Raw genomic sequence first — 12,739 nt, forward strand, 5'->3', positions numbered from 1 at the left:
CAAAACATCTATCACATAAGCAAAATAGTTGCAACTGTTCACTTTCTTAATTTTTCTTTACTATAAACCATAGTGGCACACTGGAAGCAGAAAGAAGGAAAGTAAGCATCATTCGGTCCATCATTAAGAAATCCGGATCCTTCAATTTATGAAGAAGGATGATTGTTTCAAATGTCCACTAACTAGGTTTACTTATATTCAGCAGGAACCTTTGTGCCTCAAAAAGTAGACACCCCTTCTCCTGAAATATGGTAAACCTTAAAGCTTGTAGTTGTTTAAGCAGGTTTAAGCTTTATACAGTAGTAACAATAAAATATAAATACAATCTAGACTAGTCAAATGTATAGCATTCATGGCTTTAATACAATGCTCCTAGCCTAGAGCACAACTGTTTTGGTATAAATAGTATCTGCCAATAAATAACCTGGACATAATTTTTAAAATATTTTTATTATTGTAATATGATCTCCCTTTAAAATTAAAGGAATATCTGTCTTGAATGTTTCTGAGAAAGTAAATGTTAGACTGGTTCAGTAAAATCCATTCCAGTTAGACTGCTTTGCTAATTTACATAGCACCCCACGTTAGAAAATATTTCTTTAATTATTAAGAAAAACTTCACAAATAATATTTTCAATAACACTGTTATTATCATTTTTCAGGATATTTTGATTGATAAGTAGTTAAAAGAGGTAAAAAAAAGAAGTTCACTGCTAAAAACAGAATATCTTACTCTATTATGTTACTATGATATAGTTATCTGTGTTTTCCTAAAACAATGTCTGCCAGTAATCCTGATTTAAATTTTATACCCATTAATTAACACCTTTAAACATTTGAGGTGATGATTCAATAGCAAACAGTGAAGTTCAAGTATCATAACATGCCTAAAGAATACTTAATATATCCAGAATCTTATAGTTGTCTAATTATTTGGCCAAATGATTAAGCAATTTACCTGCTACCCCCACCACCACCACTGTGATTGTCCATGCCATATGACTGGTTTAGGTAGGAATCCATGGATCTTTGACCCCCATAGGATCCATGGCCATAGTCACGATCCATCCCTATAAGAGTTTAAAAAGAAAAAAGTTATATGATGCTCACCTTTACTGGCACTCAAAAGAAGAATTTTTAGATAAATATCCTTGAATGCCAGACCTCCATAAGATCCAGGACCATAATCACGATCCATTCCTAAAAGAGAGTCAATAAGAAATAGTCAATGAAATACACCATTCTCTTCAGGGATCTTTGCACAAAACACCGGATATTCTTATCAATCACCTGAGATAATAATCTACCATTAACATTTAAATTAAACGCATACTAAACACTGAAGGGAAATACACAAAGATGAGAACCTACTGGATCAGATTTGCTAAAAAAAAAAGCCTGATGTTTCAAAGAAAAACATACTTTCAACTAAAAAGTTCTATAATTGTTTTCTATTTTGATTTTCTTTTGAGACTGGGTTATGAGACTGGCTAATTTTTATATTTTTGGTAGAGATGTTCCCCAGGCTGGTCTCGAACTCCTGGGCTCAAGTAATCTGCTCACCTCGGCCTCCCAAAGTACTGGGATTACAGGCGTTGAGTCACTGCACCTGGCCACAGAATTATTTTACATTTATCCAATATTTACTTTAAGGCCTTGTACTAAGTATTATAGCATACATAAAGATAATTAATGATACATAATTCCTATTCTTAAGAGAAGTCAGCATTTACTAATGTCAAAGGGGAAATTTTTGTCGTCTATGACGGCAGTAGACTATATTTGTTTTCTGCATCTAACTGCTCTCTAAATGTCTGAAAACTCAGAAGAAGCCATATTTCCAATTAGCCTTGTTCACAGTAATTGAAATAGATATTTTTAAACAGTAAAATCACAGATTGAGCCGGGTGCGGTGGCTCAAGCCTGTAATCCCAGCACTTTGGGAGGCCGAGGCAGGTGGATCACGAGGTCGAGAGATCGAGACCATCCTGGTCAACATGGTGAAACCCCGTCTCTACTAAAAATACAAAAAATCAGCTGGGCATGGTGGCTCGTGCCTGTAATCCCAGCTACTCAGGAGGCTGAGGCAGGAGAATTGCCTGAACCCAGGAGGCGGAGGTTGCGGTGAGCCGAGATCGCGCCATTGCACTCCAGCCTGGGTAACAAGAGCGAAACTCTGTCTCAAAAAAAAAAAAAAAAAAAAATCACAGATTGAGACCAATCTATGGTACTGTGCCTATAAATTATGACTCAACAAATATTTAAACCTTCAAATTCCCCTATAGAATGAAAATGGGGGGGGAGGCAGGGTTTAAAAAAAAAGAAAATGAATGCAAATTCTCGCAATATGAACACTTAAAAAAGACTAATACTATAAGCATAGTAAGTCTATTTTATGACACTGCAATTCTACCTATGTGCCAACCTCTGATATGAAAAATCAATAAAAGAGGTAACAAAATCAATTTCGGATGACTATAAAAATCAGAAAGTAAAACATTTAGAATTTGTTTTCTATAAAGTCCTTTAAAAATCCCTCATTACTATCCTCCCCAAATATCATATACAAATAAATACAATAGTACACACAGAGTAAATACTTTAATTTTATATTTTTTAAAACATTAAATTTTATTTATAATCATTTAAATATCTCCAGTCCTAACAACAATAATAATGACAACAATAACAACTTTATAAAAATAGTATTCAAAGTGATCCAACTTAAAACCTGGTAGCAACCTAAATGTTCAAAATCAATCTTCTCATTTTATAGATCTGGGGAACTAAAGTCCAAAGAGATGAAAAGATTTCCCCAAAATTCTACACGTAGCCTCTTTTCTAGTCTCATGCTATTGCTTCTACATGAAACATTTTCCTCTACTACCCTAAATATTGGCTTACTGAAACTTTCTAATCTTTTAAAGTCAATTTCAAATACTAATGCACTCAAGAACACTTTTACTGATATTCTCTCAGCTGAGTGTCATCTTTCTTCTGAATATTTACAAAAGCCTGTAACTCTCACATAGTGCTTGTGATACTCTGCCTTACACTCTGCCATGTGTGGCCTCACCTTAAATTTACCAGTCCTGTGGGAAGGGTCCAATTTTTATCTTAGAAAAGCAGTTGTCAAGGCAGCTGCTGACCACTAGGAGTTGCTGAGATCCTTTCTGGGGAATCCACAAGGTCAAAATATTTTCATAAATAACACCTGAACATTATTTACCTTTTTCACAGTGCTGACAACTTGCACTGAAGGTGCAAAAGCACTGGTGGGTAAAACTGCTGGGGACTTAGCACAAATCAAGGCAGTGGCAACAGATTTCACTGGTAATCATTACATTCTTTTTTTTTTTTGAGACGGAGTTTCGCTCTTGTTACCCAGGCTGGAGTGCAGTGGCGCAATCTCGGCTCACCGCAACCTCCGCCTCCTGGGTTCAGGCTATTCTCCTGCCTCAGCCTTCTGAGTAGCTGGGATTACAGGCACACGCCACCATACCCAGCTAATTTTTTGTATTTTCAGTAGAGACGGAGTTTCACCATGTTGACCAGGTTGGTCTCGATCTCTTGAACTTGTGATCCACCCGCCTCGGCCTCCCAAAGTGCTGGGATTACAGGCTTGAGCCACCGCGCCCGGCCTTAATCATTACATTCTTTAACATTACATGCTCACAGTAAAAATAAAATATAAATGCCATTTTCACCTCGGAATGTCCTTGATGAAGCAGTAAAAATTATCAATTTTATTAAAACATGACCTTTAAGTATGTATCTTTTTTATATTCTCTGTAATGAAATGGAAGAATATATCATGCAATTTGGCTGCATACCAAAGTATCATAGTTTTCCCAGGAAAAGCCATTGTGCAAGTGTTTGGTTTGTGAATTAAATTAGCCACTTTTTACACGGAACACTCTTTCTACTATAAAGAAAGACTGAGAAATACGATGGTTTTCAGATTTGGGAATTTGGCAGACATTTTCTAATGAACTAAGTAAAACTACTGTTTTAACAAAAACAACTGACATTATTTGTTGCCGATGATAAAATTCATGCTCTCAAGTGAACATCAGAATTCTATAAAAGTTGTAACTACCACCTTGAACTTGACAGGTCCCCAACACTTAAAGACTTTCTGATAAGGTTGGTGGTGGGATTACTGAATATTTTTTAAATATTGTGCCATAAAATTTATCAATATTTGGAAAATCTGCATTTTATAGAAAAACCAGTATTTTCCAAATAATGCTGATATTATAAAATAACATATTGTTAAAAAGTATCCATTCAAAGTGAAAGATTTACTAATGGATTTCAATATGACAATACAAAAAGTGTATCAATATGTTAAAATACAAAACATATTGAGATATTTTACATGGTTTTTTCATTTGAAGACTTCAAATCTGGTATGTAATTTACACTTACAGAGCACCTCAATTCAGACTATCCATGTTTTAAGTGCTCAACGGTAACCTGCAGCTAGTTGCTATCATATTGGACAACACAGTGCCAGATTAATAAAATAGTTAATTATTCACGATAAGAGTTGGTAAGCATATAGTAAAATTTATACTCATATCTCTCAGAGGGTAATTTTGAGATTAAAACAAAGTTTTCAAAATGAAAAGTTCTCCTCTAAGGCCTGATATTTAAAAAACACTGTTTAGTCAGGTATGCAGAGAAAAAAATCTTATGTTTTATTTTTGCTAGTTTCTACTCTGAGTTACCACTGGCTGCCTTTGAATACTAAATCCTTTAGTTTTTTAATTGTATTTTTATTTCACTGTAGAATCATAAAATTATTAACTTTACTGAACACTAATCATGTATGTTAGGCACTGTGAAATGTACAAAAATTAATAAAGCTACCTTTATATAGCAATGATTCTGGTTGATTATAGCAGTGTTACTATTCATTTAAAGAGGAGGAAAAGCCTTTATATTGTATACAATCAGTGTGGTTATAGGGCTACAGATTTTGTTAATATGACTCCTTTTATATAAATTTTTCTTCCAGGTCACCAAAATGAATGTTAAAATCACTTTTAAAAATAAAACCGTGACAACATAATAGTATCTCTTTACTATTAATATTAAAAGAAATTAATTTACCCAGAAAAATAAAACTGACCTAATAATTTAAATCAAATATATTCTATCACTTGGATCACTCCTACAAATAACATGCTCAAAAATGCTAAAGCTTTTTTTTTTTTTTTTTTTTTGAGACAGAGTCTCATTCTGTCACCCAGGCTGGGATGCAGTAGCGTCATCTCAACTAACTGCAACCTCCACTTCCTGGTTTCAAGCGATTCTCCTGCCTCAGCTTCCCGAGTAGCTGGGACTACAGGCACACACCACCAGGCCAAGCTAATTTTTGTATTTTGAGTAGAGACGAGGTTTCACCATGTTGGCCAAGTTGGTCTCGAACTCTGGACCTCAAGTGATCCAACCCACCTCATCCTCCTAAAGTGCTGGGATTACAGGTGTGAGCCACAGCACCTGGCCTAAAGCTCATTTTTAATTAAAATACAAAGAAGCAGCTGTGGAATACTGGGAGAAAAAATCTGACCCATGACCAAAATAACTGTGTGACATTAAGTCTTGAATGGGACTACTTTTTACCACCTCTACACTACCAGCAGCCTACTGTAAGATACCAGCATCTACCACCTAGGTTATTGCAAAAGTCTCCTAACTGGTTTTCCTGCTCCACTTTTGTTCCATTGCTGTTTATTCTTAAGACAATAGCTGGAATAATTCTGACAAAATGTAAGTTAAATCATGTTCAATGCTGAGTAACCTCCAATGGATTCCTCTTACTCCAAGTAAAGCCAAAGCTTAAAATAACATTTAAGAATCTGTATCAGTGGTTCTTAACTAGGGGAGATTTTGCATCCCCTGGGGACACTGGCAATGTCTTTTTTTTTTTTTTTTGAGATGGAGTTTCACTCTTGTTACCCAGGCTGGAGTGCAATGGCGCGATCTCGGCTCACCGCAACCTCCACCTCCTGGGTTCAGGCAATTCTCCTGCCTCAGCCTCCTAAGTAGCTGGGATTACAGGCACATGCCACCACGCCCAGCTGATTTTTTATATTTTTAGTAGAGACAAGGTTTCACCATGTCGACCAGGATGGTCTCGAACTCTCGACCTCGTGATCCAAACATTTTTGGTTGTCACAACTAGAAGGCAGATGCTACTGACATACAGCATATAGAGGCCAGGAAGGCTCCTAATGTTCTATCATGCACAGGACATACCCACACAATAAAAAATTACCCAGTCCAAAATGTGAGAAAGTTGAGAAACCTTGCCCTACAGGATCTGCCCCATTACCTCTTCACTTCATTATTAACTATATACACCCTTGATCATTCCACTCCTGCTACACCAGGCTCCTTGATGTTTCTAGAACACAAGGTGTATACTCATATTGGCATCTGCTGTTCCCTCTGCCTGGAATGCTTGCTCCCCTGAATCTGTACTGTTTAATCCCTCAACTTGTTCAGGTCTTCGCCTGCTATTGCTTCTTATATATAAGCAAATTATCTTTGATTTTCTTTTTTTTTTTTTCTTTAGACGGAGTTTCGCTCGTTACCCAGGCTGGAGTGCAATGGCGCGATCTCGGCTCACCGCAACCTCTGCCTCCTGGGTTCAGGCAATTCTCCTGCCTCAGCCTCCTGAGTAGCTGGGATTACAGGCACGTGCCACCATGCCCAGCTAATTTTTTGTATTTTTTTTTAGTAGAGATGGGGTTTCACCATGTTGACCAGGATGGTCTCGATCTCTTGACCTCGTGATCCACCCGCCTCGGCCTCCCAAAGTGCTGGGATTACAGGCTTGAGCCACCACGCCCAGCCCCCATCTTTGATTTTCAACGTTTTCTGGCTACATGTCACCACTCTAACCTTGTCTTAAGATTACTCAGCAAAAAATCATCTGTTCTAGTCAAGCCAGCATTGAGGTCTTGCTCTGTCACCCAGGCTAGACTGCAGTGGCACAATCATAACTTACTGCAGCCTCTACCTCCTGGGCTCAATCAATCCTCCCATCTCAGACTCTGGAGTAACTGAACTACAGGCAGGCACCACGATGCCTCGCTATTTTTTTTTCTTTTTTTAATTTTTTTGTAGAGACAGGGTCTCGTTATGTTGCCCAGACTGGTTTCAATTACCTGGCCTCAAGCAATCTTCCTACCTTGGGGGTCCCAAAGCACTAGGATTACAGGCATGAGCTATCGCACCCTTTTCTCTCCTGTCTTCTATCTGCTATTTACATAAAAGGTATTATGAGGCAAGAAGGAAAACATGGAGACACTGGAAATACATTTTCCTTCCAATAAATAGTTTGGGGAAAATCTGTATCTTGAAATGTTTTCCAATGCCTTCTACTTCATTTCACTTGCCAGAAAGTACAGTGCTAACAATAAAATATATTTTTGACTTTTTGGTATCTACACGTTGCTTATTTCTTAAATCCTGTAAGTCTTCCTCTAAATAGCCTCATGGCTTGCATACTCACCTATCTTAAATCTATGCTCAAATGTTACCTTTTTGGTGAGTCCTTCCCCAAAGACTCTAAAATTGCAACACAAACAAGCACACACATGCAGGGATGCACGCGCACACACGCACGCGCGCACACACACACACACACACACACACGCAAACACATACATTTATTCTCCTTCTCTGTTATTTTCCCTAGCAATGATCATCATCTAACATAAAATATAGATTACTCCCTTTATTCCCCTGTGGACTAAATTATGACATATATATTACTTCTTTATCTTGTTTACCGTCTATTTCATCCCACTAGACTGAAATCTTCACAAAGACAAAAATATTTGTCTATTTTGTTCACTGCTATATTCCCACCTCCTAGAACGGTATCTGATGCCCAGCAAGCACTAAATATTCGCTGGATGAAGTCAAACTAAATCCCTGAAATTAAGCTCATTTGTAAAATATAAATAATCTAGATCTAAAAGTACTGTCAAACATTGGCCTTTACGCAGAGGTGCCTTCCAAAATCATTCAGAGTAGTTTTGCACAACATACACAGCCAAAGACCACTTGCCCTGAAATTAAGATTCAAGAGGTATAGGCTATGTCTGAACAGAAAGACCGAAAAAGCTCCCCAGAAGATTCCAACGATCACCCTCACATGAGAACCACTGTTATAACTAAAATTAGGAGAAAAAAATAAAAGTCATAATATTCAATCTTTTTGCAACACTGTACAATAATTAATAAACACCCGGGCCTGCATGAGTCTGCATTTCAAGTCCTATGTTTAGACACTAAATCCAACTATCCAGTAAATCCTAAGATGGACTTTTACCACTACAAATTCTCTCCCTCCCCTTCTCCCTCGTAAAAGCACTAGTCCTACATTCCAGTTTAAAATCCTGGATTCATTTTTATTCAACCCTCTCAATTTTCTGTCAATTACTAGTCAGCCCGCAAGTTGTGCTAATTTGCTCTTTAAGATTATTACTATCACCTCCCAAGTGCAAAGTCTTAAAATCTTTACATCAAAACTTATGAAATGGCTTTCTAGTTAATTTTCCAGTTGTCAATCTAACCTACATGTGGATGCAAATTAAACTTCCTTTGGTAATTCTGAATTTCCAGCTCACAAATATATTCTTTAGTACTAATTTCCTGTATGTGGGCCTTTTCTGCCCACATGAAATCCAAAGTTCATCTTAATCTTTAAAGATAGTAAATAAAAATTAACTATACAGTAATTATTCCCATAAATTACACAGTCTTCTTTAGTAGTACATTTGCTTCAGTTTTACTTTGTGAATATATTCTATTCTGTACAAAAGTTGAATTTTACATTTCTCTGGCAATCAGGATATTTAATGCCATTCCCTCAAGTCATTTACATGCTTTTTAACCTCTATTAATTGTTCTGTGTTCTTTTTTGTATTATTATCTTACATGGCAGGGCCCTAACTCTAATACCTATCAAAATGACATTCAGTTGTATTCTACATACCTCTCATAATTCTATATAGCTCTGTAGTCACAGGTCTAACGTCATGCTCAAGTCAACAAACAATCAAGCTTCTTCATGTGCTCCTCTAGACAGGTCTTTATATACCAACACATTTGGACACACTGAAGAAAATGACCTCAGCAACAAGGTCAAAATGTATTCCAATGCAAGCTACATAGAACCAAGCCAATAATCCACTCAGTGTACATTACTTATTACCAAAGCCTCAAATTCAACAAAAAGAACTCAGCCAGTGTCTTGTGATTCATCACTCAGAATGTAGTTAGGGCCTTTGGAGCAAATTAAAAGAATCACAATTCAAACAAAATGGACAAAAAATAAAAATAAAAATCAAACTAATGTGAATAACTCCTAACATTTTCTGATATCAAATTCCCAAATTCAAACACTATATATGGTAAGACAATATTAACACATAAGTGATATATCAAGAACCAAAAAAATAACTGAAATAGGTTGAACATGCTTTTTACATTGACATATATTTTTATGGGCATGAAGAGAAAAGCTGAAATGAAAGAGAATACTTACCGTTAAAGCCCTGATAAGTATTCCTGCAAGCGGAGTGTGTGTAATCTATGAAGACACATTTAACAAAAAGGAATTAGTTTGATATTAGCAATAATTCAAAATTATATAACCATCTAGTCAAAAATATGCAAGATTTTTTAAACGACAGTAATTATTCCCATAAATGGCATTATCTGCAAAACTGGGGTTCAAATAATTAACAATACTCCATTTGGGAAAACTGATCTCTTTTTTCTTCACCATCTCCCCAAATGGTAGATTTATGATTCAAATGATGGTAAACGTTAGTTTACAACACCTGATATACAATAACAGCCAAAAGAGAGGATCCAGCACTGATTTGTACCAAGTAACAAAAAAGGCAGATAGATTAAATTATGTATCAAATAATGCAAAAGAAAGACATCTGAGAATTGATTTTAAGTAACGTGAAATTTTTGTTAAGTTAATTTCTTTTACCATTTAATTTGCTCTTCAAAGATTTCAAGATTTTGGCTGGGCGCAGTGGCTCATGCCTGTACGCCTAGCACTTTGAAAGACCAAGGCAGGCAGATCACATGGTCAGGGGTTCGAGATCAGCCTGGCCAATATGGTGAAATCCCAAATCTCTACTAAAATTACAAAAATTGGCTGGGCATGGTGGTGCACGCCTATAGTCCCAGCTACTTGGGAAGCTGAGGCAGAATCGCTTGAACCCGGGACCCGGGAGGCAGAGGTTGCAGTGAGCCAAGATGACGCAACTGCACTCCAGCCTGGGCGACAGAGTGAGGCTATTTCCAAAAAGAAAAAAAAAAATCAAGATCTTATCTGAGACACGCATATGCATATACATATATGATTTTATTCTATATTAATCCAGAATGTGTCATCACTGAAAACCATATTGCCAATTACCTCGCCAAAACTAATTTAACAACTGTTAAATTCCTTAATTTTACAAATACATACTGAAAAAAGCAAAAGAATTTAATGTAGTGGTCATCTGGATACAACAGAATCCTGCTACACTACACAGGATTAGATTCGGCTATGGTGTTAGTCAAATTCCATCTTCCAAATACAGCAGTGGTGTATCTGGGCAGTGAGAGGCGGAGTATTTTATCACTAATATTGTTTCGTATTTTATCACTGACACTGTTTAGAGTTGTAAGCATTTGGCAGTAATAGAAAGCAGACATAGTACGTTTTATTTTTGTTTTCCATTTCTCTGCAGAAAATGGATTCCCTTATTGCTTTGGGTGGGGAGGAGAAAGAACTGCTTCCATTGGCCCACCTCCACCTTGTTAGCCTCTGCTATATGTTGGGTGTTGGCCTTACCATCAAACTTTAGCATGAAAATACAATAATTTTTTTTTTTAATTTTCACTCCCAACTCTGGAAATTTCAAATATTCGTATTTTAAAGATATCTACATCAAAATGAGTCAAAGTCCAACTAAAACAAACAAAACCACGAGAGGGTGCTAATCGGAAGAGCTGAACTTACTGTTTCAAAGTAACTGAAAAGTATCCGCAAGAGGGCTATTCCAGTCCTCTTTCACAAATCTGTACCTAGATTTGACAGCCTCAACTCTTTGTAGCATGAAATCTTACGAAAAATCAAAAGCTCACTGAGTAAGACATATACTGAGATCATATCTCATTTAAAGATCATTTTTTTGGCGGGGTTAAAGGTTTACAGCCTACTTAGCGAACTGGTTTTACTTCAGCATGCCTGGTTACTCAGGATTAAATCTCAGTTTAATCATACAAGTCCTTTCCCTTGTCTCCCTAATGTTGTCTCTACATACCACCGTATCTTGACAACAATTCCTAGCAAAATTTGAAGACAAAAGTGAAGACCAAATTCATTTTATTTTGTGACCCTGTAGAAGTGGTTTAAAGAACTGATATCTGAGACAACTGAAAGGCATTGCTAAAATACATAGTTTATTTAATCCGTAGGTCAAATACTTACAGGGATGTGTACAAGTGTTTTAAATGTGAAGGACATTTGATGCTTGCTGTGCCAAAATTCCGATTAACTTAAATCCTATCTACACACGATCCAAAGAAAAGCGGTTTGGTTCACATAAATATTTCAAACTAGAGATGAACAACGAGATAATTTTTGTCGATAAACACAACAGTTTGCTAACCAGGAAACACCCTGCTTTCCATTTCGCAGAGACACCTATCTATCTATCTATCATCTATCTATCGATCTATCTATCGATCTATCTATCACTCAAAGACACCGCTTCGCCTCCTCCTAAGCCAGGACAAGCAGACACATCGCCGTGAACACGCCTCCGAAAACTCCATCTGGCGAGAAGGAACCCGAGGCTGAGGATCCACCGCACGGACGGTCCGGGCCGCCGGCCCGCGGGGCGCAGGCGAGGCTCCCAGGCGGGTGAGGCCGCCCTCGCCCGGCGGCCCGGACCGGGAAGTCGGGGACGTCGGGGCAGTTCCCACCACCAGGAGCCAAGGCGGGTCTGGGGCTCGGCCCGGAGGCCCTCGCGCCCTGGGCGCGTCCGACCCGGCCCCGAGTCCTCGGGTCTCCGCCGGCAGCCGGCGCCCGGCGGGCCGACTCGGGGCGCGCGCGTCCCCCAAGAGGCCGACTCCGGGCGCCGGGCCCGCGGCGGGCCGGCGGCCTCGGGGCCCGCAGAACAAAGCCCACACGGCCATCTTGAGACGGTCAACAGACCCTCCGCGCAGGCCGCCGCGCCTCCCGCCGGCCGCGCCGACCAGCCGGAGGCAGCGCTTACCGTCCTCGAAGTCCATGGCGGAGGCTGGGGGCCGTCGGCCTCGGCGGCGCTGGGCTGAGCTATGGCCGGCGGCGAGCGCCCGCGACCGGCGACTCCACACGCTCACTCGACGCGACCGAGAGCCGGCGCCGCCCGCCCGGGAGCCGCAGGCCGCAGCGAGGCTGGGGGGCGGGGCCGACCGGCGCGGCCGGCCCCCTTGGCGCCGCCTGCTATTGGCTGGCGCTGGCCGGTGGGCGGGCCCTCGCGTGGGGGCGGGAAGCAGCTCTGCGGTCGGGCTCCGAGGTGCTGACCCGCTGGAGCCGCCGACGGGAAGGAAGGTAAAGAAGGAGCGCCGAGGATTGGCGGGGCTTGTGGGAAGGCGACCGGAGCGGACGGGAAGCGCCGGCTGCGGCCCGCCATGTTTGAACCTGGCAAGAGCGACA

The 12,739-nt window shown here is 39.5% G+C and overlaps 1 protein-coding gene across 3 annotated transcripts in view; it reads right to left on the minus strand.

Moving 5' to 3' along the window:
- Positions 1 to 12,482, minus strand: part of ZNF326 (zinc finger protein 326) — a 33,850-nt gene extending 21,368 nt beyond the window's left edge. Inside the window, exons 1-4 of one of the 3 annotated variants that reach the window (XM_039460954.2) lie at positions 12,318 to 12,482; positions 9,572 to 9,616; positions 1,165 to 1,200; positions 959 to 1,070 (exon numbers count right to left, since the gene is read on the minus strand). In XM_039460954.2, the coding sequence (XP_039316888.1) occupies positions 959 to 1,070; positions 1,165 to 1,200; positions 9,572 to 9,616; positions 12,318 to 12,333 (209 nt within the window). In that variant the 5' untranslated portion in view covers positions 12,334 to 12,482. Of the gene's footprint in view, positions 1 to 958; positions 1,071 to 1,110; positions 1,201 to 9,571; positions 9,617 to 12,317 lie in introns of those variants that run through there. The other 2 variants (XM_039460955.2, XM_039460956.2) reach the window with 2 other exon arrangements.
- Positions 12,483 to 12,739: the final 257 nt, after the last annotated feature.

The sequence above is a fragment of the Saimiri boliviensis genome, chromosome 11 (assembly GCF_048565385.1).
Source record: "Saimiri boliviensis isolate mSaiBol1 chromosome 11, mSaiBol1.pri, whole genome shotgun sequence".
Classification (NCBI taxonomy): Eukaryota; Metazoa; Chordata; class Mammalia; order Primates; family Cebidae; genus Saimiri; species Saimiri boliviensis.